Here is a 21,582-nt window from a genome sequence, read left to right as displayed (position 1 = left end):
GCCCTCTCTCTCTCTCTCCTCTCTTCCTGTGTTTCTCTGGCATGCGTGCACATGCACTGCCTATCATTAATAAAATAATATCTATGTTTGTATATGTATAAATACATGTTTGTATATAGTTGTGTGTATGTGTGTGCATATGTGTGTATGTATGTGTATGTATAGACATATACGTGTATATGTGTGTGTGTGTATATATATTTAAAACATTTCTGATAAAAGTACATCCCAGATGGAGACAGATAGGGAAGAAGGTAAATGAAATAGAGCTATTCCTGGGCCCTACATCATGTAGGTGGCAACCCAAAAGGCCTTGACTTAACCTAAGTTGTAACAGAAAGCCATGTTATGGCAATAGACTCCTAACTCAGTCCCCCGAATTACAAGCTCCAATTCTGCAGGCATGGAGGAGAGCCTGAGGAGATGAGGCTGGTCCGGCTCATTTCCTGAAGAAGGGGCTTTCAAGATTTATAAGCAAATGTGCCAATGCCCGTGCCTTCTTGACATGAAGTGATTTTTATTCTTACAGGATTTGGCTCTAGAAGAGGCAGTTCTGGAGGAGCTGACGCAGAAGGTGGCCCAAGAGCACAAAGCCCACAGGTAAGGGAGGTAGTGAGCACAGAGTTGCCTGGACAGCAGATAGCTGCTGGCCGTGGGGCTGGTGCATTTGTTTCCCACTGTACTCCTGGCTTGTCTTCCACTACAGGCTGTCTTCCACTACGACAGCTCTGCCCTGCTCTGAGCAAGGTGTATGTAGACTTGAAACTGCTCCTTTCCCTCTTACTTTTCTCTCTCGTTTTTCTCATTCTCACCCTTCCCTCCCCTCCAATACCTTCTTTCTCCCTCCTTCCTTTAAGACTGCTCCTTTTCCTTCCTTCCTTTCTTCTCCCTATCACTTTCCCTTCCCCTCTCCCCATGTGTCCTTCCTTTCTCCTGCCTCTCCACCAGAAAGACCACCCAGATAAAGATTTTTTTGGCTAGGACAATCCCTCTCTGTGTCCTTCCTAAAACCTGCTGTCAAACCTGGCTTGGGGCTGCCTGTGCCCAGTGGAAAAACTAAAGTGCCACATTGGGTGGGAAGGTGAGACAGGGAAGGGGAATGGGAGAGCAGGGAGAGTAACTTCAGAGACCACCAAGAGCTTGACATCAGGGTCACTTGGAGCTGCTTGGACTAGTGGAAAACAAATGTCCTTCCTGTCCAACCTCAGAGGACCTGCGCAGTGCTCTGAGGCTCTCTTGTCTTGGCCACTTAACTTGCAAGATATCATCCTTATACATTTTTTTTATCATTTTTATTTGTTTGTTTATTTAAGTAGTGGAGACCTCACCCAGGTGGAAGAAAAAATAACTTCTTGTTAAAGCAGATGACCTTATTCATAGAGAAGTCTGGAATAATGTTTATAGGGCTGTGGCTCTTAATTAAATACCTTACCTTCCTATTTGTATTCCTTGTTGAGTGAAAGGCCATCAGGGGATGTGTTAATGAATTACTTAGTAATAGCACCAAGTTCTCACCGTTGGGTAATGATTGCTCTTCCCAGAAAGGAGCTTAGCCACAGCTCTGGAATTTGCCATCAAGAGGCTAGTGTCTGCCACTGACTTTGTAGCCCTTAACCATTTCCTCCTTTGCTGTTCTGGTTTCAGTGGAATCCTGCCAGCGGAAGCCGAGCTTATGTACATCAATGAAGTGGAGCGTTTGGATGGATTTGGACAGGAAATCTTCCCCGTGAAGGTAACATGTTAGGCCCTGTCCTTGCTTTCACCTTCTCAGAATGGCACTGGTATTTGAAAAGCCAGCATCAATAGAGTAAGGCAGAATGGCTTGGCCTTCTTGGTGCTATGTGGCCTTAGGTGGCAACTCCAGTTTACTTCAGGAAATAAGCACTTTAAAAAATTTATGTGTGTGTGTGTGTGTGTGTGTGTGCCCACGTGCGTATGTGTGTGCTATAGGGCATGCACACTTGCCAGAGAGAGAGAAAAAGTGAAAGTGAGAAATCATCCCTCAAGGGAGATGGCCATGCCATAGAACCTTCTCCTTCATTCTCTTCTTGGGATCATGGGCATGTATGCATACACATCCTGTATAGCCTTCAAGTCTCTGGGTCTGGGACTCAAACTTCTAAGTCAGCCATCTGGGACCCAGAGCCTCAACCACCATGCCATCTGCTGGCCCCACAAATGCTCTCACTTTCTTTCTTTCCCTTCTTGCCTTGGGATTTTGGGCATGCATGCAGATGTACCTGGCATGTTTTTCAGGCCATCTCATCTAGGACTCGAACCACATTGTTGGCCTTGTGGGATCCAGCACCTTAACCACTATAAATGCTTTTTCTAAATGCTAACCCCTAAATGCTTTTTCTTAAGAGATTTTGAATTCTTCCATGGTCTTCAGCAGAATACCTCATTTGTAAGACAACCATCTGAGTTGAGTTACCAGCCCATCTAGCACCTTGAAGGTATCACGGCTCACATCCAGACTTAAGACACACAACTGTCATGTGTACATTAATAAAGACACCAGCTCGTAGTTTTATTCCTTATGTTTATTCTCCTTTGAGTGAAGACAGAGATAATTGTTTGTGAATTAGAAGGAAACATTTCCTGTAGGCTGTCATATTTTGTATCTCTAGCTCTGTAGAGCCCTCCGTTTTAAGTTTCTAGCCCGCATGGCGTTTGGTGGAAACTGTACCTGGGAAACTGATAGTACTTTACATTCTGTACAGCGCATCCACCTCCTGAAGTGGGTGTGGTTGGAGGTCATGGTGCATGGTCATTTATAGAGCAGAGCCCGCAATCCAAACTCGTTTTCTTCTCTCTGCTGACCAACTTTACGAAAAATGGAGTTTTATCAGACACCTAAAGCAACTGGCACATTTCAACAGTTTGGGAGACGCCTGCAATTCCAGCACAAACATTTCACTCCAGACTGGCTCCACTGGCTGTTTATAAGTGCTCAGCTCTCCCTCTACTGCGCGTTTGCAATTTGCCTTAATGAGAACTGCCCATGTGCATCAAGCAGAACCGAGCAGGGTGGCCGCAGCTTGCGAAAGGGCTAAATGGCTCTTTTTCAGATCTGTTTAATTTTCTTTTGCTTCTCTAATAGCTGCCCTTCATAGGGTTGTAATCCATTTCCCTTGCAATAATGCCTTATGAAGCCATCTGCACCCCACTTAACATTTCAGCCGCCCATATATAGTCATGATATTTGGGGCCGTTGAAAAATCAGAGTAAACTTTCTCTCCACTTTGAAAAAAACTGACTTTTCTATCCCTGCAAGTTGGGGGTTCTGTTGTGGTCATTTGCTTATGTTTTTTTTTTTTTTTTTTTAAGTAAGTCTAAGCTTTGGAAAAGAGGGGTGCTGAGGATACTGTTGAAGAGCACTGTGCTTGGCCCTGATACACTTTCTAGTACGTTCATAGTGGGACCAGGGGGTGGTACACCTTCCTCTGCGTGGGAAGACAGGCACTGCTGACTCATTGCTGGTTACATGACTTAGCCAGGCTGCTGCCTTCTGTTCTCTTCTCCCTATGTATCTGTGTATGACTAAAGTGACCACATGCAGACCACGTGTTGACCACCTGGTCACCCCAGGATGTTGAGTGGAGGTTGTGATGTGGTCAGCTCTGGGATGTGTGAAAAAGCAGACAGGGCCCTACCATGAGCAGATAGTGAAGGCAATAGGTCATCTCATGCTCCTGAAGTTCCCAACAGCAGTTGGCATCCCACTCTCGAAAGTGAATAGAAGCCAAGCACCACCCTTACAGGATGCCCTTGTACGTAGGATAGAGGCCAACACAGAGTGAAGGAGCTTGGAAGACCTAAGAGTCTTTATAGAGAGAACAACCCACTGGTCAAAGCACTGTCCAATGAGTCTTTGCAAAGATTTACAAAAATATATTCTCAGAAATTAAAAACTGTCATATAAAGATGGAAAATTTAATAGATCAGGGGCCAGCAGGTGGTGTGGTGGTTAAGGCAGCTGGACTCCCACATGGCTAACTGTGGTTCAAGTCCCGGACCTGGCAGCTTACTTCCTTGCTTTCCTTCTCTCTCTCTGACGTTCTCTGGTCAACTTCAAAAAAATAAAGTAATGACAGTGAATAAAAGTAAATCAGTTCTTGGGAACCAGCAGTTAGCTTAATGGCTATGTCACTGGACTCCCACGTAGTCGACCGCGGTTCGTGTCCTGGACCCGGTGGCTTAAAACTCACGCCGGGCGCGTGTGCGTGCGTGCCCAAGATCCCGAGAGGAGAATGGAGGAGAAGGGATTGCGGCGTGACCATCCCCTCTCGGGGATGATTTCTCGCTTTCTGACTCTATGTCTCTCTCTGTCTGTCTGGCGAGCGCACGCGCCCTACAGTGAAAATCTCTCCAAAAAAAAAAAAAAAAAGTAAATCAGTTCTTTTTTTTGGGAGAGGTTTTCGCTATAGGGCGCGTGCAATCGTCAGACAGACAGAGACAAAGAGACAGAAAGCGAGAAATCACCCCCCAGGGGGGATGGCCACGCTGCAATCCCTTCTCCTCCATTCTCCTCTCGGGATCTTGGGCACGCACACACATGCGCTCAGCATGAGTTTTAAGCCACCGGGTCTGGGATGCGAACCGCGGTCGACTACGTGGGAGTCCGGTGACATAGCCATTACGCTAACTGCTGGTTCCCAAAGTAAAGCAATTCTTAAAAAAAGAAAAAAAAAAAAGATGTAGAGGAAATTTCACCAAAAACCAAAGTACAGTATGTGGAAATAGAAAGCAGAGAAAGGAGAGAAAAGACCCATTGAAGATCCAACATAATGGGAGTTCTAAAAAGGGAGAACAGAAGGTGGGGGTTCTAGAAGTTGTCCTGTAACTGACTGTGAGGGTCTCTGCTGATAGGGCCAAAAACACATTCTGGGGCTTGAAAGGAGGTGAAGGTTGCTGCCTCTGGGGAGAGGATGCAGTGGACCAGGTCTGCTATGGACTTTTATAAAAATAAGCCCTGAGGAATATTCAGCTCTTCAAAGTATGTGCATATATAACTTTGATGTTAAAAAACAGAAACTAAGAAGGGAAGAGATCATAATAGATATTCATGAAAGACAAAGTCAAAATGGCTAGGAAATCTGAGAAAGATCCTAAAATTTTCACTCTCTTTTTAAAGTTTTTCTGTTGTAGAACATACATGTTCACCAAAGAGAGAGAGAGAGTAAGAATGAAGAATCACCCCCTGGGGGGGATGTCCACAATACCTTCTCCTCTACTTTCTTGTCAGGATTTTGGGCATGTGCACGCACGCATACCCAGTGTGATTTTTTTTTAAGCCACCGAGTTCAGGTCTCGAACCATGCAGTTGGCCATGTAGAATCCAGTGCTTTAATTTTGATGCAACTTGCTGGCCCCTAAATTTTTCTCTTAAACTGGAAATGTGTTGTGACAAAGTGAGAATAAAAACTTCCATTAGGAAGTTCAGTGGGCGAGTTCCTCCAGGGCCTGCCCCACTGCCAACACACACACACCGTGGACTGTCTTACTGCTTTGATGCTGTGATTCATGCCGCCTATGGGAGAAACAGGCCATGCGATCCAAAGATGGACCGCAGCCAAAGCTTGCAAGACTGCTGGTGAGCCTTTTTATAACACTATCTCAATAAATATAAACTCCTATTTAAAATTATTTTTAAAAAATTGTTTTTAGAGAGATTTTTGCTATAGGGCACACGTGTTCACCAGAGAGATAGAAAGCAAGAAATGAGCCCCTGAAGGATGGCCATGCCACAATCCCTTCTCCTCCCTTCTCCTCTTGGGATTTTGGGCATGTATGCACAGTTTTAAGCTGCTGGGTCCTGGACTCGAATTGTAGTTAACTTCATAGGAATCCAGCAACATAAACATTACACCATGGTCCCCCCCAAATTTATTTTTAAATAAAAGTTGTACACATTTATGGTGCCTATCATGTTCTTTTGCAATCTATATATATATATATAGACACTTTGGAATGGCTAGATTGAATTCATTAACACAGGTATCACCTTACATAGTTAACTATTTGTGATGAGAGCACTTAGTGGTTACTTTAGAAATAGTTTACTTCTTCCATGAGAGAGGGATACAGAGAGAGAAAAAGGAAGAGAGAGAAACAATCCCAACAGGGTTTTCACACTACAGTCCATCCCCATGGTAACCAGCTGAGATCATGGGCACCTGTACAGCTGCCTGGGATGTGAACCCAGGATCTTCCCCATGGGAGTCAATTGTGCTACACACCCCCAACCTGGCTCCGCACAGGAATGTTCAAGAGTACTGTTTACCCGTAACAATTGTTATCACCTATTGTTGCCTTATTGTACACTAGAGCTCCTGTCCTTAGTCTCCCTGTGAATTTTGTGTCCTTTGATCAGTATCTCCGCAGTCCCCCACCCTACAGTCCCTGGTGACCGCCTTTGCACTCTGCTTCTATAATTTCAACTCCTTCAGCTTCTACATATAAGAACACGTGGTATTTATCTTCTGTGCTTGGCTTATTTCACTTACCATAACATTCCACTGGTCTATACATGTTCTTGCAAATGACAGGTTTCCTTTTTTCCAAAGGCCGAGTGGCATCCTGCTGTGTATGTATCCCACATTTTCTTTCTCTGTTCTTTGCTGGATGGATGCTGGGCTGTTCCACGACTCAGTATTGTGGATGGTGCTGCGGTGAACATGAGTCATCATTTGTGTCTAATGTTGATCTCACACAGGACAGTCACGGGAATGGTGTGCACCTTGGCATTTTCTTTATGGGGATTTTCGTGAGAAACAGAATTGGAAGACAAGCAGTAATATACAGGTAGCCTTATTTGTCTTTTTTCCCTCTCTCTTTTTCTCCTTGAGCAGTGCTAGATAAGCCACACTGAGTATTAAACTTATCCAGATGAGTTAAGAGGCAGGCTATAGATCAGGGTTGAGATTTTCCCAATTCAGTTATGGGCAGCCCTCCACAGGATTTCAGTGGTTCTGGAGAAATTCATCTTGCTTTTCCTGGAGGCCTGATGGCAGAGGGTAAACCCTTTTTTTTCCCATTTGACCCCAAGAAATAGGTTCTTGAGCCTCCCACCCCATAATGCCCAGTCAGAGAGGAACACACTTTGAGTATGGCTAGGCACCAACCCTCTAGTCAATCTCCTGGTTTACCTTTGTCAGGATTAACCATGACCAGTTGTTAAATCCAAACTGGGTTCTTCCCATTGCCCTGCACCCTCTGCCTAAGCCAGACGCCAGTGCATAGTGTGGTGGTTAAGGCATTGGATCCCACATGGCTGACTGCGCAGTTCAAGTCCTGGACCTGTTGGCTTGAAAAGCATGCCAGGGGCATGTGTATGCATGCCTAAAATCCCAAGAGGAGAGTGAAGGAGAAGGGTTTGGCATGGCCATCCCCCTTGAGGGGTGCTTTCTTACATTCTCTTTCTGTCTCTCCCTGGCAAGCACACATGCACTATAGCACACTTTTTTTAAAAAGCAAAATGATTTTTAATTTTTATATGAACAAAAGAGTTTTTTTGTTTTTTTTTTTTGTATAAGTGTGTGTTTTGGAAGAGTAGATTTATTTTGGTAAAGGACTCTTGATACTTATTATTTTGGCACTGTAACCCTCTTCATCCTTTATCATGAATAGAACCAGTGTCGGGATGTGGCCAAGAGTCCCCTCCCCCATCACACATCTGTGGTGTGTGTTGCATCACAGAATCCACGTGAATTCTTTGTGTTGTTTCCTGGGAACACACTACTTTTTAATACTTGGCTGTTAGAAATGTCATGATGCATTTTTGCATAGAAAAAACATCATGACTTTTCCAGCAATCTAATAATATGCTCCCCCATCACTCAAAAGCAGGGATCATAGAAAATATTTTGTCAGTTTGGAAATACAAAGAGGGAAAAAAAACATAGGAAAAGTTCCTTGTAAATTTGCTTTATAATAAATCATACATGATGAGAGGACTTTAAAAATTTGTGGAAAAATGGAATTAAGCTGTGAGTTTATTTTGCTGCAAAGATTTTTCAGAGTTTTTTTTTATAATACATGTTTTTAGTGAACTTATTTGAAGACCTCTCACATCTAAACAGCGCTATCCAGATCTGTTTAACATAGTAGGATTTTTAACTATTTAAGTAGTTATATGTTGTATTTTTTAACTCTTCTTTGAAAGAAGAAACATTCATCTTTTTTTGGGGGGGGGCAAACTGAAAATGGTGTATGTGCTCACTAGAGAAAGAGAGAGAAAGGGAAAGTGAGAAAGCAACCCCAGGGGCAAGAGCCACAGTGTAATCCCCTCTCCTCCATTCTCATCTTGGGATTCTGGGTGCACAAACACACACGTGCCCAGAGTGTTTCTTAAGCTACTAGGTCCATGCAGCTGGCCCTGTAGGATCTAGCCACTTCAACTACCATGCCACCAGCTGACCTGGAACATTTAACTTTAAAAATAAAGCGAAATTATAATTTTATAAAATCAGACAACCCTCCTGTGTAGGATCACAAATGCATGGAACATCTCGGGACAAACCATTACGTTTCTTTTTGACCAGGTGGAATGATATTGGGAATATCACAAACAACAAGTCGACTATTCTGGTAGAGCTCATCAACAAAGAAGAGACAGCTCTCTTTCACACGGTAAGCAGAAGGACAAGTCAAGGCAGGGTCCCACAAGTAGCTTGCTATTTGACTTTTCCATTCATAATGCACTTTCCTTACTCTATATCTTGAAAAAATAAATACCCAGTTGAATGCTTACTTTCTAATCCATGCCCAATGCTGTCCTTACTCATTCAAGGATAGCAGGGGTGAAATACCACGTTCAGAATGCTAGGTTTCCAGGATGACTTTGGCTGTAGGAGTTGGTTCACCAGGTGTCATCTTAGCTAGGCTGGCTTGCCTTGTCTGGAGGGCTGCATTTCTCCTCTAGTTACAGCCTTCATGGAATTTGCTGGCCGACTTGAATGGTCTTTTCCATCACAGCCCAAGCTTAGTCTGAAGTAAACGGGGTGACTGGCCTTCTGTTGAGTGCTTCATCGAGGTTCGAGGCTGTTGGTGCATCTCACCGCCTCCGACTTACTGATGCTGGTGTTAACCCCATGTTCTGCCTTGATTTAGCTATTTATTTTTAAAACATTTGGTTTGGAATTATATGCAGACAACACCAGTTCATCAGTGTCACCCCAGCTCATAGGACATGAAAGACTCTTTAGAGTTCTGCCATTCTTTGGTGGGCTTTATAGGCCTAGCCGTTGCTGAAATTCAGTAAGTTGGTTTATTTTTCTGTCCCAGCATGTGATTTTGTGCTTGAGATAAATGGACAAAGGGTTCTGTCTCTGCTCAGAAGAATCCTCGTGAAACGTATAGCTAATCAAACTAATGTTTGTTTATTTTTTTTGTCTCTTTTTTTTCCTCCAAGGATGATATTGAAAATGCCAAGTACATTTCCCGGTTGTTCACTACACGGCACAAGTTTTACAAACAAAACAAAATCTGCACCGAGTGAGTGAACGTTGAATCCCTCTCACTACATGGCTTTGGCTGTACAAGCTCATGTGCTGGGCCACTTTTCCCATTCATTCTTTGCCCTTGTTCCCTGTAGAGCTAAGGAAGTAAGCTGAAGCCAAGCGGGAGGGAGGGAATGTGTGATAAAGACTGTCTAGTGTAGTACCTGTGGCTGGAGAGAAATAATTCACAAATTGACTGTGAAGGCTCAACTGCCTGGATGGGTTGGCCCGCATTAGTGCCTTTCCAACCCTGCCCTGTGAGTTCGGAGGGGCCGCGCAGCTCCCAATTTGCCAGGGTGCCCCTTGTGTCAGATGTGGCAAGTGTTCAGAAGTGGGTAGCCGAGCGACGAGCCAACTTGAAAGAGAAGACGCTCCTGTCATCCGCAGCCCCGTTTCGCTTACACAGTTGGCTAACCCTGCGTGTGCTCCTGGGTCATGTCATCTGACTGTAAATGAGAGGCCAGGGTAATTAGAGGAAGATTTGGAAGACACTCATAGATGTGACAAATCCGTGTGTATTTTTTTAATTTAATTTGGAAATAAAGATGATAAAGGGGACCATGATGAGGGAACTTCATTGTGGCCTGACCTCCGAGGTGGCGTGCTGGGCTCACGCTGTCCTCGTCTTTACCTTGGTTGCCTTCAAAAGACGTTCCTCAGCAGAGTGCGCTTGGCAGTTTGGGCACCCAAGGTTTTTAATTTGTTTCAGAGAGTTCAGGGATGTAAATGTAAGGGAAGAACTGCGTTTCCACCCCCACGGTGGACACATCCAAGAGTGTGTTGAATATTGTCCTAGAGCAGTTCCTGCAGCTGCCTAATCACTGGATCACCAGGTCGTGGCAGACTTGTCTGCTCATGGTGGAGACCCTTTCAAACCACTCAGTGCAGATGGTCACTGTTGGGGTCTGAATATATATCTGATAGTATTAGGCCCACAGCAAAGTGCAAATGTGAATCAGAAGAGCTGGGCAGGGAGTAGCACATAGCAGCCATACTTTCTTATAGACCCCCTCTCTCCTGCAGTTCACACACCATCCTTCCCAGGAGATCCTTGGAGGTCACTTGTGTGTTATTCTACCTTGCTGTGGGCCTTGACTTGTGGGGGTGTCTTTGACATTAACAGGAATTCTATAGTAGACTTTGGTAGGGTGAATTAAAAGATGGTTTTGAGAGGTAGATTTCACTGTCATCTTGGTTTAACCATTTCTCAGTAAATGGCCTTACTGTAAAATTTACTGAGTATTTGTATTTCTTAGGTGGTTTTCTGATATAAGTGAACATCACATATTAGACTGAACACAAAGAAGTAATTATGTTTTCTATGTAAAAATGCATCATGACTTTTCTAACAATCCAGTAATGTATGATTTGATTAAAAACTGGGGCAGTCTTTCTAAAAAGTACACACACACTCCACATATACATTAAATTCTCTATATAAGGGGACTGTAAAAATTTCATAGAAAAATTAAATGAAAGTACAAGTTTATTTTGGTAAACATGCAGAGTTTTGTCATAATATGTGATTTCCCTGAATGTTTTGAAGATCCTTTCTGGCATTTTGGAGGCTCAGCTTAGGTTCTATAAAGACTGGAGGTACCTGTCTAGAGTTTGGCCAAACTTGCACCATCTTAGGGGGCATCTTTCTCTATGCACAAACCGCATTTTCTCCAAAGGTCTCCACTCTCTACCTCCAAACTCTGAGTAACTGATTCTCTGTTCCTGTAGAGGTGTGTTCCTCATCTGGAATATAGCCCCAGGGCATAGCTCAGTATTCCTTAACATGGGGAGAAAAAAATAAGGGGAGGGTATTTAATGTGGATCTGATAATATTGTGTATTTGGTCAGTCATCTGAGAAAATCCAACATTATGATCATATTGCCTTCATTTATAAAAGAAAATGTATTTGTCACCAAAAAGGCAAGAAGAATTAAATCTAAGTAGGGAGAATCCTTTCAATTGAATAATTTTAGCTTGATTAAAAACTTAATCATGGAGACTAGGGAAAGTGTTACCTATTTGGGACACATTACTTGTAGGTACCTTTAATTTCAGTTCTCAAGAATTTGACATTATTTCTAGTTTATTTTTAGCTCTAATTTTTTAAATTAAGTTCATTTTTAGTCTAGAAAAGATTTGATCATATAAATATTTGTAAAATGTGTTATCTCAACATAAATGACATTTTCATAGCTATAGTTAGAAATATTTTATCTAATTTTGATTTTTATTTCACTAGAAGATTATTAAAATATTTTTCCTTCCTGCAATTTTTTTTAAATTATAAAGATTTTATACATACACAAAGGTACATAGAGCACATTTTTTAGTTTTTTTTAAGAATTATTTTATTTAACTTTATTTATTTACTTATTTTTAATTTGACCAGAGAGGGACAGAAAAAGAGCGAGAGAGAAAGTGAGAAAGCAAGCCACAAGGTCCGGGACTTGAACTGTGATCAGCCATGTGGGAGTCTAACACTCTTAACCACTGTTCCACCTGCTGTCCTCTATAGAGTACATTTTTTAAATCCATGTAATGACGGTAATATATTTTTAGTCTTGCTTATTTTCCTCACAATCTTTCTATAGAAATAAGCTTCATTCTTTTAATATTGCTTTGTAGAACTTAAGTATCATGTGTTCCAAACATTTTTAAACTTAAAAAATACAAAGAATGAAAAAAAAGGAAATATTTTTAAAAGCAGTGTTCATGTTTTGGCATCAGTCTTACCAGTTTTGTGTACCTTCCCCTTCTGTCTCTGTTTGTCTGTCTGGTCTTTTTATATCTGATCAATAATAACCATTCTCATTTTTTCACCTTTTCACTTAGACAATCAAATTCTCCACCTCCCATCAGACGCCAGCCCACCTGGAGCCGGTCCTCTCTGGTATGTAGACAATGTTCAAAAACTAAGGAGTCTGACTGTTGAGTGTTCTTTGTTTTGTTAAGGGGTGAAATGGCTAGGGCATCCTGATCAGGAGACACCTCATGAGAACAGAGGAGGACATCATTCTGCAAAGCAGCTGTGATGCACACTTGTGTTGTCCCCGAGAGCCCCTCCCATGCCAATCACCCCTCATAAGTGTGGTTCAGGATTCACTGTGTAATAAGTCTGATTCCAGGCTAACAAAACCATGTTCCTTTAACATATAGCCTGTGTGTTTTCATCTACTGCTTATCTGTCCTGGTTGTTGGGTGAGGGGACATCTTCATTATAAGCTTCACAAATTCTTTTTTATTCACGGCCATAGATAGAGCTTAATAAATTAGTCAGAAAATGGTTAACTAAGCAAAAATTGAATTGGTCTGGTTGATAGCCTCAGGTAGAATATTTGATGGGGAAAGTTGATTGTACACTTTCTAATTTTAGTGCTTTAATTAGCCAACATAATTTTAATTGATCTACTTCCTTTCTTAAAAAATTTTTGCCAGAGGGTTGGGATCAGTGGATCGCCAAATGGTTATTTTGTTGGATTCTCACATGGCTAACCGCGGTTTGAGTCCTGGACCCGTAGGCTTGAAACTTACACTGGGCGAGTGTGTGTGCTCAAAATTCCAGAGGAGAATGGGGAAGGGATTGTTGTGTGGCCCTCCCCACTGGGGGAAGGGGGGGAATTTCTCACTTTCTGTCTCTCCCCCTCCGAGGAGCACATGTGCCCTATAGCAAAAATCTCTTTTTTTTTTTTTGCCAGAGGGCACATGTATTCACCAGAGAGAGAGAGAGATTGGTGGGGGTTCGGAGGGGGTTACAAAGACCCAAACCCACCCATGGGAAATAGTCACACTGCAATCTCTTCTCTGTCTCTCCCTTCATTTGGATTGTGGACACACACACACACACACACACACACGTGACTGGTGTGTTTCTCAACCTTCAGCGCCATACCACCAGCTGGCCCTGTGTTTTATTTTAAGGATTACTTAAACATAATGTAATAGACAGATGCAAAGAGTTTCATGTCTTTTGAAGTGTTCTTCTTCTTTTAACTCACAATTCTTTAATTTTAGGTTATCCTTTTCTACAAATTCAATATAAATGTGATATTTTTCTAGATGAACAGTTCCTTCCAGTTGATAGACTATAATTGAATTTTTCATCATGTGCCACACATACACTATAGTATGTTTTCTGTAACTTTTTAAAAGAGAAGTTTAAAAACATTTTTTGGAAAAATATATAAACAAGGACTTTTAGAATTCTATAGCTGAGTCATTTTTATCAGCACATACTAATTCCCAAGTACCGCTAAATATTATTCATCTCAATTTATACACGATATAATACAGGTGGAGCATTCCTAAACCCAAATTTAAAATGCTCCAGAATCCAATGAATATGTATTTGTGTATCAACGTGACACTACACGTAGGGAATTCTACAGCTGGCCTCATGTGACAGGTCACAGTCAAAATGCTGCAATATAAAAATATCATATAAAATTACCTTCAGACTATGTGTATAAGGTGTACATGAAATATAAAAGAATTTTGTGTTTTGATTTTTGTCCCATCCCCAAGATATCTCATTATAGATATGAAAATATTCCAGAATTTAAAAAATCTGAAATCCAAAACACTTCTGGTCCTAAACATTTTAAATTAGGGACAGTCATTCTGTATGTCACATGTGGTCTTTTGCCTTGGGGATTTATAGGGACATGTTGGACTTTCCCCCTGGGTCACCAGTAGATTTGTCTGTGGCCCAGTTGTTTCCTTCCTTCCTTCCTTCTTCCTTCCTTCCTGTTTTTGCCACAAGGTGCATGCACTTGCCAGAAAGAGACAGAGAGGAAAAGTGAGGAATCACTCCAGGGGAGATGGCCAAGCCACAGTCCCTCCTCCTCCAGTCTCCTCTTGGGATTTTGGGCACACGTGCCCTGCGTGATTTTCAAGCCATTGGGCCCGGGCTTCGAACCATGGTCGGCCACGTAAGAGTCCAACGCCTTAATCACTGTACCACCTGCTAGCTCCTGTGGCCCTATTTCTTAATCTTCTACTTTATTTTTTTTTCCCCTTTTTTCAGGCCATATGTCTTAATTCGTGAGATGAGGTTTTTTTGCCTGTGTCCATGAAACACCTTGAGAGACCAAGTGTTTTAAAACTGTCTTGGGATTTTACCTAATTATCCAGAAATGCAGATGTTTACGTATTTTATTTGAATGAAGATAGTCTACAGGAAGCCTGACTGAATTTGTGGACTCATTCTTTCCCATGCTTTTCGAACTATTTCACTTAGGGTGAATGCGATTAAGGCCAGAGTGCATTGTCTTTTGGCTTCCTGGCAGATAACCCATGGCTGCCCATAGCTGGTTCTCTTTCCTTCCTTCTGCCCCCTGTGTTAGGGCATCTAATTTGTTTCTATATTAGCAGAGCTAGGAAGAAACGGAATAATATTGGAATATATAAAAGAATTAAATAAACAATATAACCCTGAAATTATGTCTGCAGGATTAGTTACTATGGTGTTTTGTCTGTATTCTGATGCCAATTCGTATGAATAGGAGGAATCGGGAAACCAACTTTGTCTTGCCATATATTTCTATGATATAAATCCTGCCCACTGTTTTTTTATTTAAAAAAAAAAAAGGTTAAAAAAGGGGTGGGGGAGGCCTTAAAACCATCTGTTCTACCGTGGAAAACTTGAGTTGAATTACTTACAGCCAAGAGGAAAAATATTTTTAAATTGCAACTCAAACTTCAGCTAGGGGAAGACTTGGGAAGATTTAGGAGTGCTGCAGCGCCTCTTGATACCCCGAATTCTTCTAGATTGATTTAGTTTCATTTCCTCATTTGTTCCCTCTCAACTTCTTTTAACTTGGGGACCTTTTGTCTTCATTGCCTTCATTTGCCCATTCAATGCTCAAACATTGTGTGTAGCAGAGAAAAGCAGAGGTGAGTTATTTCCCCAGCTTCCAAGTCTGGCAAGTGCTCTTCTTCCACAGAGGATTGCTGAGAAACCGTGAGCCCAGCTGGCATTGGGTTTTCTGAGTTTGATCTCAGCTTCTTCTCTTCTAAAACAGCAACCTTTAAAGTAGTATCTGTAGGGCTAGTAGAAATAGAAGAGGTGGGACCAGCAATTAGCGTAATGGCTATGTTGCTGGACTCCCACGTAGTCGACCGTGATTCAAGTCCTGGACCCAGTGGCTTAAATTCACGCCAGGCACGTGTGCGTGTGTGTCCAAGATCCCGAGAGGAGAATGGAGGAGAAGGGATTACGGCATGGCCATCCCCCCGGGGGGTGATTTCTTGCTTTCTCTCTCTGTCTGGCGAGCGCACGCGCCCTATAGCTAAAACCTCTCAAACAAACAAACAAAAAGAAACAGAAGAGGTTATCCTATTTGGTGGCTTACAAACTTAAGAGTTTTTCTTTTTTTTTTTTTCTCCCACAATAAAGCTTTTTAATCAAGCCAGCTCTTCTCTGGAACTCCAGTATCTAAATTAAATGGATAATGTTTGAGATGGGAGAAGAGGCTTGATCTGATGGACCAGTAACTAAGACCTACTGAAGTTAAATGACTTGGTGTAGCTCACACTGGCCCAAAAATATCGTACTTTCTTTGTTGACTTACTGAATACGTAATCTAAGTGTTTTCTTTTCCCTTTAAAAGTTGTTCCCTCTTCTGCAGCAGGAAGTTATTGAGGTCAATTTGAAATGACCACCTTTAAGAGTCTAGTGGAGAAGATTATGCACTGGGCAGGAGTAAGGGGTGGGAGATGGTTGAACTGGACTCCCTGCCACCCTTCCCACATTCTGCTCTACACTGGGGAGGGTCAGTAAGTCACTCACTGTTGGGAGTCACATTGTCGGTTTTCACAAAATCTTAACCACCGGACCTCACTTCACACGGACCTTGTCCCTATTTCTGTGGCTGCAGAAGTCAGTTTTGAATAGAATGAAACAGTTTCTCCTTTCTTTTCTTATTATTTCTTAACTAGGTCATCTTAATATACCCGTTCTAAGTTATTCCTGTTAAAGAAGGTGTGGGAACCTTGCAAGAAGTGTATTAGAAAATAGATAGTAAATGTCTACTTTTAGTCTTGATTGTCATCTCTCTCTCTCTCTGATCCTGAACTATCTTTCCATCTTCCCTGTTTTTTCTCCAGTCCCAAACGTAGTGAAGAGGTGGGGTTATGGATGAGAAGCGGGTGGGGTCGACGAGGTGGCAGGGAGCATGGCTGCACTGTGCCTCTCTGTTAACGTGAGTGGTGGGGACTATCTGTGCTGGGGCTGGTTCCATGCAAATCAATGGCCGTCTCTGTCATGGCCTCCCACCTCTGTGTGTTCTTGTTTCAGCCCAGGCAGCAGCCGTACATCCTGCCTCCCATGCACGTCCAGTGTGGTGAGCACTACTCGGAAACACACACGTCACAAGGTAACTGGGGCTTGCCATTAACGAGAAGTTGGGCCAGCTGCAGTGGCCCAGTGATAGCCCAGGGCTCAGTGATGCTGAAGCCACGTGGGAGGGTCCCAGGTTTGCCTCCTGGAGTCTCCCTGGGCGTGTGCATGTGTGTGTGCTCATAATCCTGTTAACTGAGGAGGGAATGAGTTGCAGTATGAAAACCCTGTTGGGGGTGCATGTCTGCCTATCTGTCTGTTTCTCTTGTGTCTCTCTCTCTCTTTTGAGAAAGAGATACACACACTTGTAGCTCCTTTGTCTCTCTGTTCTCAGTTTTTCTTAACTATGTCGTCTGATCAGATCTGTGTCCACACCTCCTTTTCTTTTTTTTTTTTTTTGGAGAGATTTTCACTGTAGGGCGTGCGCTCGCCAGACAGACAGACAGATACATAGAGACAGAAAGCGAGAAATCACCCCCCAGGGGGGATGGTCACACCGCAATCCCTTCTCCTCCATTCTCCTCTCGGGATCTTGGGCACACACGCACACACACCCGGCGTGAGTTTTAAGCCACCGGGTCCGGGCCCCGCGGGGGACTATGTGGGAATCCAGCGACATAGCCATTACGCTAACTGCTGGTTCCCCACACCTCCTTTTCTGACAATTAAATATTTTCAGTCATTTTTTTTTCTGATTTTGTCTTCTCATGCTCAAAACTATAGTATGATTATGAATGTTCTCTGGCCACAGTTCAGTGTTGTGTGTTAGAAGAGCACTAGACACCTAAATTCAGGGACCTGGATTTAGGAAGCTTTTGTTTCTGTTACTTTAGGTACCACTTTAAATTATATTTATCTTTTACTTGAATTGACCTTGGGGATGATACCATTCTAGGGGAGGATTTCAAGAATGGCTGAAAGAACTCGTAATTCTAGTTTTTGCCTCCCATTGATTGGTTCCTGCTCAGAACAAACTAGTTAGGCTGACATCCTGTGGCTATATTTATTGTGTCTCTTCATGAACATTTAGTGGTCCCTGAGGTAAAGAGACCTGTTCCATTGTAGTCAGGAACATCTCCAGTATTCAGTAACTTTAGACCTATTTTCCTTTTGAAGTTCTTGACTTCTGACCCAAATACCCAGGCCTGCTGCAGAGTCCTGCCCAGGAAAACAGATTTGTCCAATATGAGGACCATGAGTGGTGCCTGATTTCAAAGCTCATGGTAAAATCAAGCGCTTCCCGGGAATCAGCAGTTAGCGTAATGGCTATGTCGCTGGACTCCCATGTAGTCGACTGCGGTTTGTGTCCCGGACCCGGTGGCTTAGAACGCATGCTGGGCGCATGTGCGTGCGTGCGTGCCCAGGATCCTGAGAGGAGAATGGAGGAGAAGGGATTGCGGCATGACCATCCCCCGTGGGGGGTGATTTCTCGCTTTCTGTCTCTATGTCTCTCTCTGTCTGTCTGGTGAGCGCACGTGCCCAATAGCGAAAAAAACCTCTCCCCCCCCCCCCAAAAAAAAAAATATCAAGCGCTTCCCCAGGTGATATCTATTCCAAACCATCAGACCTTTGTTGGTTTAGGTTCACTTTTTGTTTCAGCATGCATTTAAGTGTTCCTTCTGTATGTTGTCTTCTCATCTGAGAAATGGAATGTGTGGGCAGAGACCCTGGGATGTCACTTTTTATGACTTAAACTAAGTCTCCCCACGAATGGGAGGATGAACTTGATCCAGGAAGGGCGATTTGGAAGTTCACATGCCTTTGTTTGACATCTTTAGACAGCATTTTCCATGGCAACGAAGAAGCCTTGTATTGCAACTCTCACAACAGCCTGGACTTAAATTACTTGAATGGCACCGTCACCAATGGCAGCGTGTGCAGCGTTCACAGTGTCAACTCCCTCAATTGCTCGCAGAGTTTCATCCAGGCTTCTCCTGTGTCTTCCAACCTCAGTATCCCTGGGAGTGACATCATGCGGGCAGACTACATCCCAAGCCACCGGCATAGCGCGATCATTGTGCCCTCATACAGGCCGACCCCTGATTATGACACAGTCATGCGGCAGATGAAGAGGGGGATCGTGCACACGGACAGCCAGAGCCAGTCTCTGCGGAACCTCAACATCATCAATACCCATGCCTACAACCAGCCGGAGGACCTGGTGTACAGCCAACCAGAGATGCGGGAGAGGCACCCCTATACTGTCCCGTATGGGCCACAGGGAGGCTATGGTAACAAACTTGTCAGTCCTTCTGACCAGACAAACCCAAAGAATAACATGGTGCCAAGCAAGCCAGGGGCAAGTGCCATCTCACACACTGTGAGCACCCCGGAGTTGGCCAACATGCAGCTGCAAGGTGGCCATAACTACAACACAGCGCATATGCTCAAGAACTATCTCTTCAGGCCTCCGCCCCCCTACCCACGGCCTCGTCCAGCCACCAGCACCCCAGACCTCGCCAGCCACCGCCACAAGTATGTCAGTGGCAGTAGCCCCGACCTGGTGACACGGAAGGTGCAGCTCTCAGTGAAAACTTTCCAAGAGGACAGCTCCCCGGTGGTGCATCAGTCCCTCCAGGAAGTGAGCGAACCTCTCACGGCCACCAAGCACCATGGCCCGGCGAACAAGAGGCATAGCCTGGAGGTGATGAGCAGCATGGTGCGCGGCATGGAGGCCATGACACTCAAGTCACTCAACATCCCTGTGGCTCGCCGGAACACTCTGCGGGAGCAGGGGCCCCCAGAGGAGGGCCCCGGGAGCCATGAGCTCCGCCAGCTGCCTCAGTATCACCATAAGAAGACGCTCTCTGATGCCACAATGCTGATCCACAGCAGTGAGAGCGAGGAGGAGGAGGAGGAGGAAGCTCCAGAACCAGTGTCCCAGATCCCTGGTCTCCGTGAGAAGATGGAGTACAGCGCCCAGCTGCAGGCAGCATTGGCCCGGATTCCCAACAAGCCCCCACCAGAGTACCCTGGACCAAGGAAAAGTGTGAGCAATGGGGCACTGAGGCAGGAGCAGGTGAGCCTTCCCCCTGCTGTCGCCAGAGCCCGGGTGCTGCGGCACGGGCCAGCCAAGGCCATCAGTGTCTCCCGGGCAGACCAGCTGGCTGTCAATGGGCCTTCCCTAGGTCCATCCATCTCGGAACCGGACCTGACAAGTGTGAAGGAGCGGGTCAAAAAAGAGCCTGTGAAGGAGAGGCCTGTGTCAGAAATGTTTTCCCTGGAGGACAGCATTATAGAGAGAGAGATGATGATTAGGGTAAGTGTCTTCCTTTCCCTGGGCATGTCGCAGTGAGAAATCATATGTTCATCAGACCCTGTGAGAATGTGCTACATTTTAAACTTTCATTTGACATTTGAACAGGTAGTATTTTGGCCAGCTGTGGTGGTGCAGTGTTAGTGCAATGCTCCCTGATGCTGGGGCCGCATGGGAAGGGCCCCAGTTTGCATCCTGAGGTCTCCCTGTACATGCTAGGAATGGTTGTGCATGTGTCTGTAATGCTGACCAGCTGAGGCTAGGGGTGGATCATGGCATGAGGACCCTGTGAGGGTGTTTCTTTCCCTCATGGAAAAACAAATAAATGAACTTTATGGGGAAAAAATAGGTAGGATTTTATTTCATAAGACATTGGTTTTTGCCCTTTGAAAGGACTCTTCCCTTCTCATTCATGGTTTCTAACAGGTATTTTGGTATGAACTGCTGAGTAAATTAAGATGTTGTTGAGTTCTATGCCTATGCCAGCATTTTACTATTTACACAAGGCCCCACCCAAATTGTGTGGACTGCTAGATGCTCACTTCCCTATGTTTCTTTGTTTGTTTTTAGGGAAAAAGCATTTTTTTCCCCCTGATTAGATACTGAAATAGCAATGTCCCCTATGGAGTACAGCTTTCTCTATAGATCTGTCTGTCTAGGTGGCTCAGTAATACTGTCTGGATTGGGATACATCTAGCTTTACATTTAGATTTTCTTTCAAAAGATGTGTAGGGGCCAGCAGGTAGTGTGGTAGGTAAGGTGCTGGATTCCCAAATGGCCAACCATGATTGAAGTCCCAGACTTGGAGGCTTGAAAGTCATGCCAGGCATATGTGTGTACATGCCCAAAATTCCAAAGGGAGAAGGGACTATTGCATGGCTATCCCCTAGGAAGTGATTTCTCACTTTTCCTCTGTCTGTCTCTGGCAAGCTCATGTGCCCATGGCAAAAACCTTCAAAAAAAAAAAAGAGATGTGTAACACAAAGTCAAGGAAATTAGAGTATTTAGATAAGTAACTTACTTGCAAGTTTACCATTCAACTTCAATTCCCCATCTAACTTATTCCATCAGTCATATAAATGTATGTGAGTAAACACATGTACATATACTTCATGTAAAGATTCAACCTAGTATTAGACATGAATCACCCTTCTTCAGCCTACATACAATCCCAAGGGCCAATTATGATCTCAGAGCAAGACTATGCAGGTAATAGACTCAAATATAGAAAAACAAAGTGAGTTCCCTCTTCCTAATGAGAAAATTGTTGGGTTGTTGTTGCTACTTTAAAAATCTCCATTGTTGCTTATCCTGGAAATTTTCACTCCCATTTAAAAAGTCATTTAATTACAATGAATCAAACCCAGACTGACTTCATTCACCACAGCTGCATCAAAAAGTAGGGGCCTTATTTTAGGGAGTCCAGAACAGTCATAAGTTAAAGTTTGTTTTAATGGAGTTTATTAGACTCTTTTATATATTTAAA

General features: G+C 43.7%; 1 protein-coding gene across 2 annotated transcripts in view; it reads left to right on the top strand.

Moving 5' to 3' along the window:
• The window catches only part of PTPN14 (protein tyrosine phosphatase non-receptor type 14), a 206,881-nt gene that overhangs the window by 154,488 nt on the left and 30,811 nt on the right, over positions 1-21,582 (top strand). For both annotated transcript variants that reach the window (XM_006155825.3, XM_027774712.1), the window contains exons 6-13: positions 530-600; positions 1,645-1,732; positions 6,719-6,807; positions 8,547-8,634; positions 9,416-9,498; positions 12,337-12,394; positions 16,799-16,877; positions 18,619-20,099. In XM_006155825.3, coding sequence (XP_006155887.1) covers positions 530-600; positions 1,645-1,732; positions 6,719-6,807; positions 8,547-8,634; positions 9,416-9,498; positions 12,337-12,394; positions 16,799-16,877; positions 18,619-20,099 — 2,037 coding nt within the window. The remainder of the gene's footprint in view (positions 1-529; positions 601-1,644; positions 1,733-6,718; positions 6,808-8,546; positions 8,635-9,415; positions 9,499-12,336; positions 12,395-16,798; positions 16,878-18,618; positions 20,100-21,582) is intronic.

This window comes from Tupaia chinensis, unplaced genomic scaffold (assembly GCF_000334495.1).
Source record: "Tupaia chinensis unplaced genomic scaffold, TupChi_1.0 Scaffold000473_1, whole genome shotgun sequence".
Classification (NCBI taxonomy): Eukaryota; Metazoa; Chordata; class Mammalia; order Scandentia; family Tupaiidae; genus Tupaia; species Tupaia belangeri.
The sequence above is the reverse complement of the archived record's forward strand: the minus strand, read 5'-3'. Positions and strand labels throughout refer to the sequence as shown.